Raw genomic sequence first — 15,527 nt, forward strand, 5'->3', positions numbered from 1 at the left:
AACAAATTCTCTTGGAAGATAGTGATGGAGACGATGATAATGTTGATGCCGGTGATGATGGTTTAAGGGTTGAGAATAAGTTTTAGATGTCGAAAATAAGAAAGAGTTAATTATACGTTTTACGAAAATGAGAAAGTTTACTGACTTTGGTCCGAATCTTGAAAATGTATATCCTTAAATATAATACGAAAAGAAAACCTCAGAATGCAAGCAGAGTTGATTTACCCATGTCCATCTATCTGTCTGTCCGTATGTCTACTTGAACGCAAAAAAATCCCTCAATGTTTTGGATATCTTGATGAAACTTGGTGAGTGGATATGTTAGATTGTTTGAGTAGTCATTTGCCGGAACCGAGAGAATCGGACCACTTAAATCATATATCGTCCATACAACCGATTTTTAGAATAAGAGTATTTTCGAAATATCTTCCCCATTTTAACAGCTGTAAGCTTGAAATTTCACAGGCATCCAGATCCACCGTATATATAATTTATATCCTATAAAACTGATTTTTCAGATTTCATGAACTTTTCAAATTTCATGAGATTTTTTTTCAGCTCCATTTATGAAGGAGGACCTTCCCTTAGTTGTTTTTTTTATAGATATGGTCGCACTTAAGGTTATGGCTTTATTTGGATTATATTATGTTTTAAACTGTAATCACAGTTTATAGACGCTTTTTTGAAGCTATATATTATTAGTATTACATTTACAGTTACAGCTGTGTTTACAGTTACTGTTTTACGAATACGATTACGCGGGCTATTTTATGGATATACTGGTTTTGAAGCTGCCAATGTGGTTTGAATGCACCGGCGTAGAGGTTACGGTGTCGTTTTAAATATATCGGTTATGAGGCTACGTAACGGTTTACCTTTGACGGTTTTACGATTAAAGCTTTAAGGTTTTGTGAATTAGTTTTCAGTTTTACGTTAACGACTTAAAGGTTATGGTTTACGTCAACGTTTTGTTCTTTACGCTTTCAAAATAATGCTTTTGAGGTTACGTTGCAGACCACAGCAGAGGGTTAAATGCCTGAAGTTATATCGTCCGTCTAAGTTACGACCATTCGATTATATTTTAACCCTCCGATTCACTTCTTCGGCTGTGCATATTGAGCTAGAACTGTAACGATAACGCTTAACGGTGTAGGATATCATCATCACTTATAAGAGGGTTAAAATTAATATGCACACGTAATTGCTTTCTATGACACACGCCAACATCAATTTGGCTCTCAACAACAAGTATATAGCTTGCGGTAAAGTTATACGAAAAACTTAGCATTGCCTTTGAATGCATTGGGTTCGTCATGAGGCACACTTAAAGCCAACCGTACACAAATCGATTGACATTCGGCTAGTTTTTGTTATTACTTAGATGTATCAGTGATTTTTGTTTTCCTCACAAGCAAAATTAAGGTAAAAAATTAAGTTGTGTTGTTGGAATGCAGTTGTTGTAACCTTTATCGACGTTTTTGTCACATAATTCAGGTAGCCAAATTTCTTGTTATTTTAAAAAGGGTCAGTATCATTAAAATTATTTTTTTTGAAGTGAAACTTGAAATGGAGGCTAGTCATCTTATTTGTTGGAAACATCAGTGTTTGTTAATTTTTTTTAAGGTTTCTTAGATTTGATTGCGTTAATAGTGCATCTTGATGTGTTGAAAAATATTTGAAAATTTTAATGTAAATAGTGCGCAATCCAATATTTTTTCTTTGATATGTGTATTAGGGTGGTGCTTAACTTCAAGCAATACAACAATTCCAAAATATATATCCTTGATTGCAGTATTGCGGTTTGAAAAAAATCGTACATTACATTTTAAAGTACCACCCTAATTCACATATTTGACTGTTTTTTTTTCGCATATATGTATATAACATTGTAGTTTTTTTGGCTGCCGTAGTTTGTGGAATAATTTAAATTTAGCTATTTTATGTGAATTTCAAATATTTCAGAACATTATTTATTTTAATACGAAAAATTAATGAAGTTTTCTTTTGCAACAGCGCATCGTACGATTTTGTAAATACGACGAAACAAAAAACAAATGCGAATATAGAACGAACTACATAAAGATGTAGATATATATGTACATACATAACTGTAACGAGGGCCAACGGAAAAACGAAAATATATCAAAAATAGCTGACCTTATCCAAAATAAAAAACAACGAAAATTTTTTCAACGCAAAGAGCATCAACAACAGCAAAAACACCACCCGACAAAAAAAAAAGAACAAAAAATAACACCGAGATACATACAAATTTTAAAACAAATTTTCAGCGAACAGATAAATATGATATCAATGAGTGGGTGGACAACAGCAATAAAACAACTACAACAACAATAGGAATAACTTTCGCTGAAAATGGCAATGAATAAATTTACAAAATATTTTATTTTAGATAAAAAAAAATATGTATTTTTTTCATTTTTTGTGCTGCCAAACTAACAAAAAACAAAATACAACGATAACAATTGAAAAAAAATAAAAAATTTACATAAACATAATATTAGTGAATAAAACGAAAATGAAAAAAATTATACAAACAAAAAAGTTATAAATAAATAAAAAAACATAAAAATACAACCAAAGACCTGAGTGCATATTTACCGAAATTCGTTTTTGCGCAAAAAACGCAAAAATCGAATTATGTTTAATTTCATTATTAATTGCTTTTTTTTAATTTTTTTCTGTTAGGTATTGCACGCATTAGAAAAAAAATAAAAAAAAAAAAAAACAAAAAATGATTTACATGTATATGAATATCTTCACAAGGCATAATTAATACGCAAGTGTTTAGTGTCTTAAAATTATTTCTTTATACACTAATTTTATTAGTAATAGACTTGACTTTATAGAACAAGAAGAATTGTTCCTTTTTTGTATACTTGCGTAAGTCTTATTAAACATTTTAGTTAAGCTTAAATTTTAAATAAATATTATTGGAATTTGTGGTGGTAAACTCGCGTATTTCGTTTTTTTGCTTTGTTTTTATGTAAATTGTATGTTATTGTAAATTTTACAATTTATGTTGTAAAATAATTCGAAAAATTTGTATTAAACTCAATTATAATGTCTGCCAACTTTTTATAAGAAATCATAGTTAAAGAAATAAATTGCAATTACAACAACACCATATAAGCTTTTTGAACTTCACATAATTGCATGAGATTTGGTTAATATTAGAAATCAAACAGAAATATTGTTGTAATATAAAAAAAAATTTCTCAATGGCTTGGGGCAGTTTTACCAGTGTGGACCGTGCTTTGCCGGATATGGTACACTGCAGTTCAGCCAAATTTTGGTATTAGCACCAAAAATGATTTTTTGACCCCGTCGAACCTTCGGCTCGAGATGGAAGTTAAAGCAATGTGCAAACATGATTTCTTTCGAACGTGCAATTAGGTATGGTTAAGCAGGCCTATATTTATAAATACCCAACCGGCTTTTTACGCTTTGCCGCCTCATAAAACCCCCTTCCAATGAAACAAATTACTAACAAGACGGAGATGATAACTATTTTTTCTTATGGCGACCATATCAAAGGTCTTAAGGACTGCAGTGCGCTCGGAATATCTGCAGCCTTTTAAAGAATCGTAGCGTGTCCCGGCTGGTTGATGCCTTCGCTAAATGAAAGGCTAACATCACCCGGTTTACAGCAAACGCAAGGCAGACGGGCAGTAGTACCAAGCAAAAGAGGCACTGCTACAAGTAGATCCGAATCAAGGTAAGTTTTTTCAATATAACATTTATCTGCACGACTTGATGTGGTGGTAGCATGCTCCGCCTACCATACCAAAAATGCTGGGTTCAAATCACTGGTAAAACAATATAAGATATTAAGAAATGTAGTAGCTTTCGGCCAACTGACTCTTTTTTTCTTCATTTGAAGTCTTGTCTTAAAACTATATTTATGAATACGCAGTTTTTTATAAAAGATGTTAAAAGTTAAAGTTACAGTGTCACCTAAACAAGTTTTTTCAATTAGTAGAAAGTTTTTCGTAGCAGGGTCGCCCATCAGCAGCGATTTGGCAAAAGCTCCGAGCGTATGTTTGCTAGGAAAAGCTTATCAGTGAAAGCTCACACGCCTTGCAGATGCTGTTCGGGGTCCGCGTAAAATATGTAAATTACGATATAAAAACACAGCAAAGTATCAGTGTCCTATAGTGAAATCCACTAACTTTCAACGATGTGAATTTGCGATATTATAGCTTACGATTTTTCGATTGCGATAACAGTTTGACATCGCTACCCAGCTGGTAATTTTATTGCGCTTAAATAGAAATAAGTGGCTTCACAACAAATGCCTTGTAATGTAGCTTTTTTTCTCGCCGTGGTTTCTCTTCATTAATCACTGGGGTATACTCGCCGTGTCCAACATTTTCTTACAATGAATTTGTATTTCGGGGCCATTTGCAAAATCGTCTTCGTTTTGTATGTAGGCGTTTTGCTGTAGTTTACGAGGGAGTTCTTCTGCTACGGCTTACGTTGGGGTTTCCTTATTGCGCCTTATAGCGTCTATCTCGTTTAGGGTTTACGTCCGCCCTATCTCGGCTGCGGCTTATGTAGTCGTCGCCCTATGCAGAGAACTTTGGTGTGCCTTGAAGCGCCATACCTCTGACGTGGTTTGCGTTGATGTACCTTTGCTGCGCCTTACAGCAGCGTACCTCTGCTGTGCCAAAGATTATCGAAAAGTAAAGATGCTGCAGGGACGAAAAATCGTGTGATACAAGGTTCACAAAACTTCTAGTAGGTCACATTCACCACTTACCACAGCAGAATTTGTTAACTACCACTGTCTGTATTTGTTATTTAATAATTATTTGTACACTTTTTATTCAGGTAATGTGTTCAGAATTTTAACTTTTACTCTCCAAAACTCCAATCAGTGTATTTCAATGCTTAAATTATGTTAAAAATTGTGTTAAAGTTTTAGCAATAATAATAGGTAATAATAGACAACAGCTGTAGTTCAGGGCCAATCAGCTGTCTAAGAAAGGAATTGAGGGAGACTGAATGTTTCAATTTATTTATCTGCCGATCATACATAAACGAATATCGATGGTCTTAAGCGTTGTGGGGTAGTATCATGACGTCATACAAAATTTAGCGTTAAAATTTGATTCAAATACTATTATAAAGTCCTACTTGGCCTTTTTCGAAAAATAGTTCACGAAAAGCTTGAATAGCTAACATTAAAGTAAGAAAAAAATAATAATAATAAGCTACTTTACGCATCCATTTTGTTAAGCTTTTTTACTTACCCGGTTGTTATTTAGAAAAAAAATATTCCTCATCCATAGTTAGAGATGGGATTTTACCGGGTATTTACCATTTTTATGGGAACATTCCGGGCCCTTTTTTGTATCTTTTTTGGATATTTAAAAATCATTTGTTTCGACTCTGCTTAGCATTACAATTCAGCAATTACATTTATACGTCGTTTGAAAATAAAAAAAAAATCCTTTTGATTTTAAACAAACGAACCAGCAAACATTCCAATTCAAAAATTAGTCCTAAAGGAGTCCGAATTTTCAATCTTTCGCACTCATTGTGAACTCATTTAGGAGCCTGAAGTGAATTTGATATGACTCATAGCACGCTCATATTTTGCCTTATATACAGGTCTCTTCCCGATATCATATATGGGACTTATTGGCCTCATATACTGCTAATTTTGAGTCCTATAGTCACACTATATCGGGGCTTTTTGGAAGAACTTTTGTTAAATTGTTGTAATAAAACTCCCATAAGGATAATATAGATATGAAATTAGTATTAACTGAATTAAATTTTTGTGTAGAATAAATTACTTACTTACTTAATTGGCGCTTAACCGTCTAAACGGTTATGGCCGTCCAACAAGGCGCGCCAGTCGCTCCTTCGCTCCGCCAACCAGCGCCAATTGGTCACACCAAGGGAGTTTAAATCGTTTTCCACCTGGTCCTTCCAACGGAGTGGGGGCCGCCCTCTACCTCTGCTTCCATAGGCGAGTTCCGATAGAAACACTTTCTTGGCCGGAGCATCATCTTTCATTCGCATAACATGGCCTAGCCAGCGCAGCCGCTGCGTTTTAATTCGCTGGACTATGTTGATGTCTGCGTATAGCTCGTACAGCTCATCATTAAATCTTCTTCGGTACTCGCCATCGCCAACGCGTAGAGGTCCATAAATCTTTCGAAGAACTTTTCTCTCGAACACTCCCAAAGCCGCTTCATCTGCTGTTGTCATGGTCCATGCTTCTGCCCCATATAGCAGGACGGGTACGATAAGTGACTTGTAGAGTATGATTTTCGTTCGCCGAGAGAGGACTTTACTTTTCAATTGCCTACCTAGTCCAAAGTAGCATTTATTGGCAAGATTGATTCTTCGCTGGATTTCAGTGCTGATGTTGTTGCTAGTGTTGATGCTGGTTCCCAAATAAACGAAGTCTTTTACTATTTCGAAATTATGGCTGCCAACAGTAGCGTGGTTGCCAAGGCGCATATGCGCTGACTCTTTGCTCGATGACAGCAGGTACTTCGTTTTGTCCTCATTCACCATCAAACCCATTTTTACCGCTTCTCTTTACCGCTAGAATAAATTATCGCAGAAAATTTCTGAAATTATATTCCGGAGTTCCCTAATCTACTAATTTTAATATTTTTCGTTTGTTCATAATTTCATCAAATTTGAATCATAACAGACTAATAGGTGATAACATATCTGAGGCTGATATTTTTCACATATTTCGGACCCATATTGGACACCAGAATTGTGAGCGCTTCGAGAATCTTTATATGGTATACATATTTACGCAAGCAAACCTACCCTTAAAACATGATAACGCTCATATATTCAGAATTATAAATGAGTGCAAAATAAGTGGGAAATGTGGGAATCAGAGAAATGATCATTTATCAAATATTTATATTTGTCAAAGCGAGTTGGGAACAAATAATGATATTTTGTCACGACAATTTTTCATTTTAATAAAAAATGATTTACATTTATACATTATTGTTACCCTTGCTATTCCTTTTTGTATTAGCATCGACGTTTTTCCGCTCATGGACGCCTCTTCGCAGTCATCTACATCTTAAAAATGTCAGTAATTTGAAAATTTGTTAATGCGACAGCAAAACTGCCGCACTTTGTCCTGTTGTGTCGAACTTTATATGCCTCAAATAAGCGCGAACAATAATTAGTAAATAGGCAAATAGATGTCATTTAATAAGAGTTATTTAGAGTAATATATGCTGCCTTAAAGAGTGCCAGTAGAGGCTAAATATGAGCTGTTCAAAAACCGTTTAAGATTAATATCGGACTCCTTTTCAGATTTAGGCTCAAATGATATATGTTAATAGGCTTATATGGGACGATCGTTGCAAGAAGGGAGCTGCATTCACTCCAGCTTCTCAAATGATCTCATATCAACAGTAAAAGCTCCGATTTAAATATTTTTTTCTGACTTTTTTGTGTTTTAAAATGTTTGCTGAGCAAACTAAAATTTTTGCAACGGCATGCATTATTGGGTAAAAATTTTTGAAAAACGCTCGATTACAGATTAAAACTAATCCGATAGCGAAATGGATAACCACCCACACCTATATAGGACATCTCGTATACATTTTTAATTGAATTTGTGTGCCTGTTTCCCATATTTTTAAAATATTTTTTTACCCTTCTTTTGGGTGAATATTTGGGTATTTACCCATTTTTACCATATATAAACAGTTTACCGGGTATTTACTATTTGGGTATTTATCCGTTTCCCATATCTATCCATAGTAAAATATCGGCATAAAATCTCGTAATTAGAAACTAATTTAACTAAACAAAAACTTACCTTTCCAACCTGGTGCCTTACCCAATAAGGAAATGCGAACATGAAAAGTCTAATATTTAGACCAGACGTCTGACGTAAGCTATATGACATGCAAAGCTACTTATTTGAAAGTTATGAAATGATATACACAAAGAATTACTCCTTACCAAAATGAATAATAAAGTGTCATTCAATCGAATAATCGTCATCGTAATTGATGACACCAATTAAAATGGGGTTGTATCACTTTAAATGCTACTCAAATAGTTGGCAGTCACTTCTTAAGCGAATTGGATAAGACAAAATATCATAAATAAATAAATAATTAATTATGCGAAATGGTGCACGGTGGGTAATTTCAGTCGTTCTATTGTGCATTTGTTTGTATTTTATTATTTGATAAACAAATGAAAGATATTTTGAAAGAGGGAGTTTTCATACATAAAAAATAAACTTACCGAAATTAATATAAGAAAGTAAAACAAATCTTGCAATTTGCGTATCATTTAACAAGGTATCAAACCTATACAAAATTAGAACACTTTTAGATGGAGAGCTTTTGCAGTTTTAAGGACGGTTTTACTTAGTGCGCTGCTAACTACGTCAACACCCTGTGTTCCTTTCTCACGAAGCTTTAGCCGAAAAGCTTTCGTAATATTTTCAAGTAATCTGGATTTTCTTTTTATTTGAAAATTTCAATAATTTAATATACCTTTTTTCCTTTCAATCAACTTATTGGAGATGTATTAATTTATTTATGGGATTCAATAATCATTACAAAAAATTATTGTTCCGGCCTTGAGCTCGTTTCGAACCTTGAATCCTTTATCAATAGGTCGACAAAACAAAAACAATTGTTAATTTATTTATTTATAAGAAATACAGTTGTAAATATTTATACTACTTTAAGAGAGTGCCTAGTGACTAAGACTATCGGCCTTTTATCTTTCCTACACACTGTGTTATATACCAAGTCCAAATGACATCTGGCAAATGACATCTGACAAATGAATTTCTGAAAATAATATTTTCATATCTGATATACGCCTTCTGGGCTGACCGAGCGGCTTCCAAGGAGTCAACCTGTATAAAAAAAAACAAAAAGTATTTTTAATGTTACTTTTGCCATAACTTCAACGTAGGAACTGCAAATGAATTTTCGATGGTAGATTATTAATCTATACTTAAATAATGTTTTCAAATAGGTGATTGTAAGGATAAATCCATGAATTAAAAGTCAGATTTTGTCTTACAATAAGTCATATGCAAGTCTGATTTTGTATTAAACTTGTTCCATTTTATTCAAAAACTTCATAATCAGGTAATTGTACTCGATGTATTATCTTATTGCAACACTTTGTGGAAGTTTGATTTTTAGTAGGTTATAAGCCTTATATAAAAGGTTCTAATGCAACATGTATTATCTGATAATAAGGTCTTTTGTAAGCCCTATTTTATTTGGAATTTTTTATAAGGTTGTTATATATCTTACCTAATGGCTTATAATAATTTCTTATATAAGGCTTAATTCCTATAAGATATAAGCCGTATATTCAACGTTATTTTTCAGATAAACCTTATGCCTGATAACATAAGTACAAAAATATAAGGATTATTATGAGGAACTAATATTCCTTATATAATGAAGGCTTGATGCCAAAAGCCTTTTCGCCATATAAAATAAGCCTTTTCTGGACAGTCAACTTAAGACGGCGTTAGATAAACCACACACACATCTATATATGTCCAGCGTTATGAGGCACAGAAGAACAAGAAAAAAAGTAGGTCTCCGCCGTTGTGTCGGAGTAGCGTGCGCCGCCTACCATTCCGAAGATCCTGGTTTCAAGTCCCGGACAAAGCATCATTGAAAAAATTTAGACAGAAGTTTTTTCAATTAGAAACAAGATTTTCTAAGCGGGGTCGCCCCTCTCTCGGCAGTGATTTGGCAAACACCCCGAATGTATGCCATGAAAAGCTTCTCAGTGACAAATCATCTGGTTTGCCGATGCCGTTCCGAGTCGGCGTAAAACATGTAGTTCTCATCCTGCGAATTTGTTGGCAAAATTTGAAAGGAACACGACGCAGCTCGGCTTAAACTCTCTTCGGAGCCTTGTATATTTTTTTTAATAAGAAGCTGTTCGAAAAGCCTATTCGCAAAACGCCTAGGTTTAGGAAGAATATAATGACGGAGCAAGTTAGTGGCATATAGAAGCACAATCTAGGGATGAATAATCAGTTCGATCTTAAAACGTTGTAGTTAAATTATGTAGTATAACTTCCCAACTACCAAGTATCAAGAGCATTTTGAAATACGGAATATTGCAGTTTATCTATTGGATAGTCAAGTGATTCGAACCAGAATTCCATAACAGAAGGCGAAATCGAGAACTCTTAAAATTCGTAACAATACTTTTTTTTTTTTAAACTTTTAGACTTTAGAGCATATAAAGGTTAATTTTGCAAAGTATTCCACTGTGCGGCTTACCAAAATTAAAAGTTGCATAGAAAAAAGGCTAGACATACGTATAATTCTAATAACAATATCTTGGCGCAATATGCCTTCCAACAGATTCAGGCCGAGGTTAACTTCCATTTGTGGAGTCCTAACTTTATTTGTTTCCTAGAAATTGGCGGAACCACCTACCTAGAAATTGCTGAGAAGCATTTTATGGCGACGAGAGGTGACTCGTTACAAAAAATTTTAATATTTTTATTGAGCTACTTGTATCTACAGTTGAACCTATGACCTTCCGATACTATGCAAGCACACTAACTTCATACACCAGCGAAGGTCGCATCCAATTTGAAATGACAGAACTGTATGTATGTAAAAGTATGCATGTATTAAAAAAGGATATAAGACAACCACAAGAATTAATAAAACTCCCCTAAACGCTGCGTGAGCAAATTTCATTTATTTTATTACTGGAGGGAGTTGGTGCTAAAGTAACCTTTGACATCATTACTAGTATATATGTCTGTATGTTTGCAATTGAAGAAGTTAATTGAGTGAACTGACAATTTATTTAGTCATATTTAAGCATTATATGTCTTTAAATGGGTTATGATCTCACACGAAACAATAAGTTTGTGAGACACGATATTTCGGTAGCACGCAGCGAGCTACTCAGCACCTGAGAACAATTTTTGAGGTCATAGAAAATTAAAGTGGCATTCAATATGAAACTAATTTCATTTCACATTTTAATGGTATTTAATTTGTGTACAAACTGTTTTGTATAGTCAGAAGGTGAGAAATGATGAAGATCTTGTGTAAACAGTTACTATGCTCAAAGTTACTGCTGCATTGCCTAGAGCGGAAACGGATAACCGCCGGTTTAGAAATCTTTGTCACCTGAAATAGTACTTTGATGAGCTAAAACGACATTAACATCAAACGCGAGACAGCACAAGATTTAGGTAAACTTATGTTGGTTCCAATATTCCTTTGTTCGAGCTGTATATCTAACATTTGACGAGCTCTTGGAACAATGCCAAGATTAATTTTATTGCAAAGGCAGGTAAGAGCTCTCGCGTATCACTCAAGGATTTCTGACTAATCAGCTTCTCCAAGTTTGTCGCAGCATGCCTATTGCAAGTACGGGTCTACGGAAATGACTCTCCGTTTGATTGCAAAGCAAATAGAAACCTAAAGGATTTCTGGCACTTATCTTGGCTTTTAAGAAGCGTATAAAAATGTCCTACCTGAGGACATTGTTGGTGCCCTGATTGATTTAGCAGTCGAAAAGCCCTGATTGCATTCATAACCAAACTTTTGTTAGATAGAATTTTTGAAGCGGAATGGGGATGGACTATAATCTAGAGAAAGGTATGCAGAGGCACGACACAGGGGCTGTTCTATCTCCTATACTCGGGGCTGTGGTACTAAACGAGCTTCTGAAGGAGCTTGAAGGCAGTGCCTGCCGAGTGGTAACCTATGCGGATGATGTAGAATTCATAGTCAGATATTTATTTCTGGACACCCTGCGCCATATTTTGCAGCATTATCGGAATTCGATGACTAGGTAAGCTACGTCATGTGGAAAGGCAATCAGTCCTGCAAAACGGACATTTCAGAACACCTTCGATTGGTGAAACACCATTTGTTATTTCCGATAGGGTTAAATATTGGACAGGAAATTGTCCTGAAGAGCAAATGTGAAAGATAGGGCTAGGAAGGTCTCCGTTGCCTTGTACTGCTGTGTGGGAGCGGGGAGCTTGCTATGGGAAAAAGCTGGAGACTCTCGTCAAGGATAGTATACTGGCTTTATGAAATGGCCGTCAACCCGATTTTACTCTATGGGGTAGTGTGGCAAACAACAACAACAGGTAGAATCATCGAAACACTTCATGCTTGACTGTCCAACTTTTGGCAGACTTAGGCTAAAGTATTTCGGTCTTGGCTCACTAGGATTTCCGAAGAACTCTTTCGGAATCTAAATCGTTCTTATTTGACCGCTGCCAGCCACTCCAAATGAACCACCCTTCGTGGTTTCCCAATTATTGAAATGCGGTAGATGACATCACTGATCCTCTTCACAACTTTGTACGGGCCTTCCCAGCTACATTGAAATTTTGTATGAACAACTTTCCGCCGGTGAGAGTTGTATAAAAGTACCAAATCTCCTTCCAAAAAACCTTCCGAATTGTTGTTCTTGTCAAACCGGTGTTTCATCTTACTACTCATTATCCTGGTTCGTTCCCTCACACTCTGTTGTTTGGCCAATGAAGTACTTCGTAGGGCTTGATCTTGACGGATTGACTTTGCATAATCAGTATCGTGTTGACGTTTTACAACAGTAGTGCGCCCTGGCTTGAAACCACCCTTGCATTCTTTCTGGCAAATTCTTTCCTTCGTTTTAGTGCGTCCATTAGGGCTTGTCAATGCCAATGTTTTTCTCGCAGGTACCTTTGATTTTGATTTGTTTGGCCCATTCGTTCCATCAACCTTTGCCCGATTTACTGCCTTTGACTTTGGTGGTCTTTGTCGAATCTCCTCCAACAGCACTCGCTTACTGCTAAACACTTTCTCCAAACTGAAGATAAGTGGCACATCTTGGTTCTTAAAGCGCATAATCCTCCTTTGCTTGTGGATCCTGATCCATGGTCAACTAAGAAGTCCACTCCCAATATGACTTCATCAACAATTTCTGCCACAACGAATTTGTGTATTACCGAGACCTTCCCAATTAAGACTTCACATACCACTTCTCCCTGAACTTGGTTATACTCGCCAGTGACCGTACGCGACCTTGTTCCAGGTAATGGCTTTATTCCCCTGTTGGTCTAATCAGATTAGATTAAGGAATGAGATGCTCTCGTATCTACAGTCACTACACGCTTCTTGCCATCCACATATCCTCTAGCGGTAAGAACGCTCGATTTTCTTCCGATGTGATACAGAGATAACGGGACATTCAACAGCTGGAGCTAGCTCTCGATCTTTACATCAATTACTGACTCTACTATAGAACCTTATACGTTCGAAGTTCGATCCCTCAAAAACTTAAACTTTTGGAGCCAATCACCAAAAACATCACAAATTTTATAACGATACAATTTAGTAAATAAGTATGGGGGTTACTACAACCAAGCATTAATAAAAATTGGTCAGCCAGTTATGATGAATGTCAATTGATTACTTCACCAATTGCTTTGGGTAGGAGCCACGGTGAAGCCATGCAATTCAACGCATACTGTGATAATTGCTTTGTTTGTTTGTTGGCAGTTAAAAACAAGTAAGGAAGGCTAAGTTCGGGTGTAACCGAACATTACATACTCCGCTAAGCGCTTTAGAGACAAAATAAGGGAACATCACCATGTAAGAAAATGAACCTAGGGTAACCCTGGAATGTGTTTGTATGACATGGGTATCAAATGGAAGGTATTAAAGAGTTTTTTAAAAGGGAGTGGGCCTTTGCTCTGTAGATGGACCCCTTTTCGAGATATCGCCATAAAGGTGGACCAGAGGTGACTCCAGAATATGTTTGTACGATATGGGTATCAAATTAAAGGTATTAATGATGGTTTTTAAAGGGAGTGGCCCTTAGTTGTATACGTGAAGGCCAAAACTGAAGATTATTGGAAATCCTTAAAGTGATATGAATAGCTGTTTTGTTGGGCGTTTTTTTAGCTACTAAATTTGATACTTGACTGGTTTGTGAGGTAAGGCGCTCCACGGAATTGATATCCCGAGGTCGGAGAGTTTGTTTTCCGAAGGCTTCATTCTACTTGCACAACATGCCGTGCAACCAGGTATTAGGTACATTTCTATAGCATCTTTCACCATCGAAATATTGTTACGTTGTGTACAGTATTCCGTGCCTGTCGCGTTTAATATTTTATGTATCCGATAAGATTTGTAGGATGCGGCTTATCGAAGTGTGAGTACAAATTAATTCGTAACGGGGAGTTGTAACTTGTCGGAATGATTAAGCGTGTTCAATGTGAAACGAGAAGCGGACGTTTATCAAATGAAGCTGATTGACCGTGAAAATTGCCTGTAGAATTGGAGAAAGTTGGAACGGTGAACGGATATCCGTTGCTGTTTGACGGATGATGAATATTTTGTGCGCGGTGAATGGTGAAAGATGAACCGCCACCTGCTAGGCAATTAAAAGTGAATATTATATTGTGGCGAATATTAGCATCGCTATGCTGTTAGTTAATAATCACACCAAAAAAAAACAGCATGCAGCCACATTTATGTACATGTACACATTAAAGCAAGCAGCCACACTTATGTACAAGGCAACGAAGAATATTCCATAGACATAACCAGCGGCTTGAAGCAGAGAGATTATTTCACATACATATATGTAGCCGGCAGCTATGGCTAGAAGAAAAGCATAAACCACAGATATACATGTATATACCTAAAAAACCAAGCATGAGATACAACTGTTCCAGAAGGAACCTGCGTGAAACGTCTAGACCTAAGAAGAAATGGGCGAACGATGTAACCGAGAGTATGAAAGCGGCGCAAGCGGAGGAATCAGTAATCAGTTTGATTTTAGCACGATTTAGCAAAGTCCGCGAGTATTGTGAAGTAATACTCCCAAAGTAGTCTAAATAAAGGCCATTTTGCCATACTGAATACTGGAGTTATTTATGCGACAATTCAGCGATTCGAACGTTAACAGAAGGTGCATAGTAACCAGAAATCCCAAAAATTCGTTACAATATAGTCCGCCGGTGAATGGTCGAACGCTGACTACTTTGTAGAGTAGGTTGAACTGGCTTGTCAATGAAGACATGCCATAGACCGAGTGTATCTATTGTGCTATCAGAATTTGTTTGCAGGACTCATGAGAGTAAATAGCAGGACTTAAGTTATAAAATACCTCCTCCATTTAAATGCTGCCTCGAGATATGACAATTTTGCCACTCATGTCAGCTGGGGCCTTGACCTCGAAAACGCATGACATGAACGTAGAATGAGATCGACCATTCCTTCCAGCAGCTCTCACCTCCTACATTTGCTGCTGACAATTTACAGCACGTGCAAAACAACTCAGGCGGAATAGTTTACTTTTTCGAAGATTCCAATACTCACCACAGCGACTTGTTCATGTTCACTGAGCAGTGTATGAAGTACTTAATACATGATAAAATATTTGAGAAGTAATTGCATGCACTCACCGTGAAGGAAATGCTTGCAAGTGTTCTCTGGTATTATGTCAAGGTCTTTCATCACGCTTTGCAACCA

General features: G+C 36.1%; 2 protein-coding genes across 8 annotated transcripts in view; one reads left to right on the forward strand and one right to left on the reverse strand.

Annotated features, from left to right (window-relative positions):
• The window catches only part of Mf (myofilin), a 50,634-nt gene extending 47,481 nt beyond the window's left edge, over positions 1 to 3,153 (forward strand). For all 7 annotated transcript variants that reach the window (XR_010952253.1, XR_010952252.1, XM_067780296.1 and 4 more), the window contains one exon: positions 2,014 to 3,153. Coding sequence is in view for 1 of the 7 variants with exons in the window: in XM_067780335.1 (XP_067636436.1) it covers positions 2,014 to 2,033 (20 nt within the window). In the remaining 6 variants the exon portion in view is untranslated. The remainder of the gene's footprint in view (positions 1 to 2,013) is intronic.
• Gyc88E (Guanylyl cyclase at 88E) overlaps positions 1 to 15,527 on the reverse strand; it is a 282,867-nt gene that overhangs the window by 171,459 nt on the left and 95,881 nt on the right. The window lies entirely within an intron of this gene.

The sequence above is a fragment of the Eurosta solidaginis genome, chromosome 1 (genome assembly GCF_040869045.1).
Source record: "Eurosta solidaginis isolate ZX-2024a chromosome 1, ASM4086904v1, whole genome shotgun sequence".
NCBI classification, from domain to species: Eukaryota; Metazoa; Arthropoda; class Insecta; order Diptera; family Tephritidae; genus Eurosta; species Eurosta solidaginis.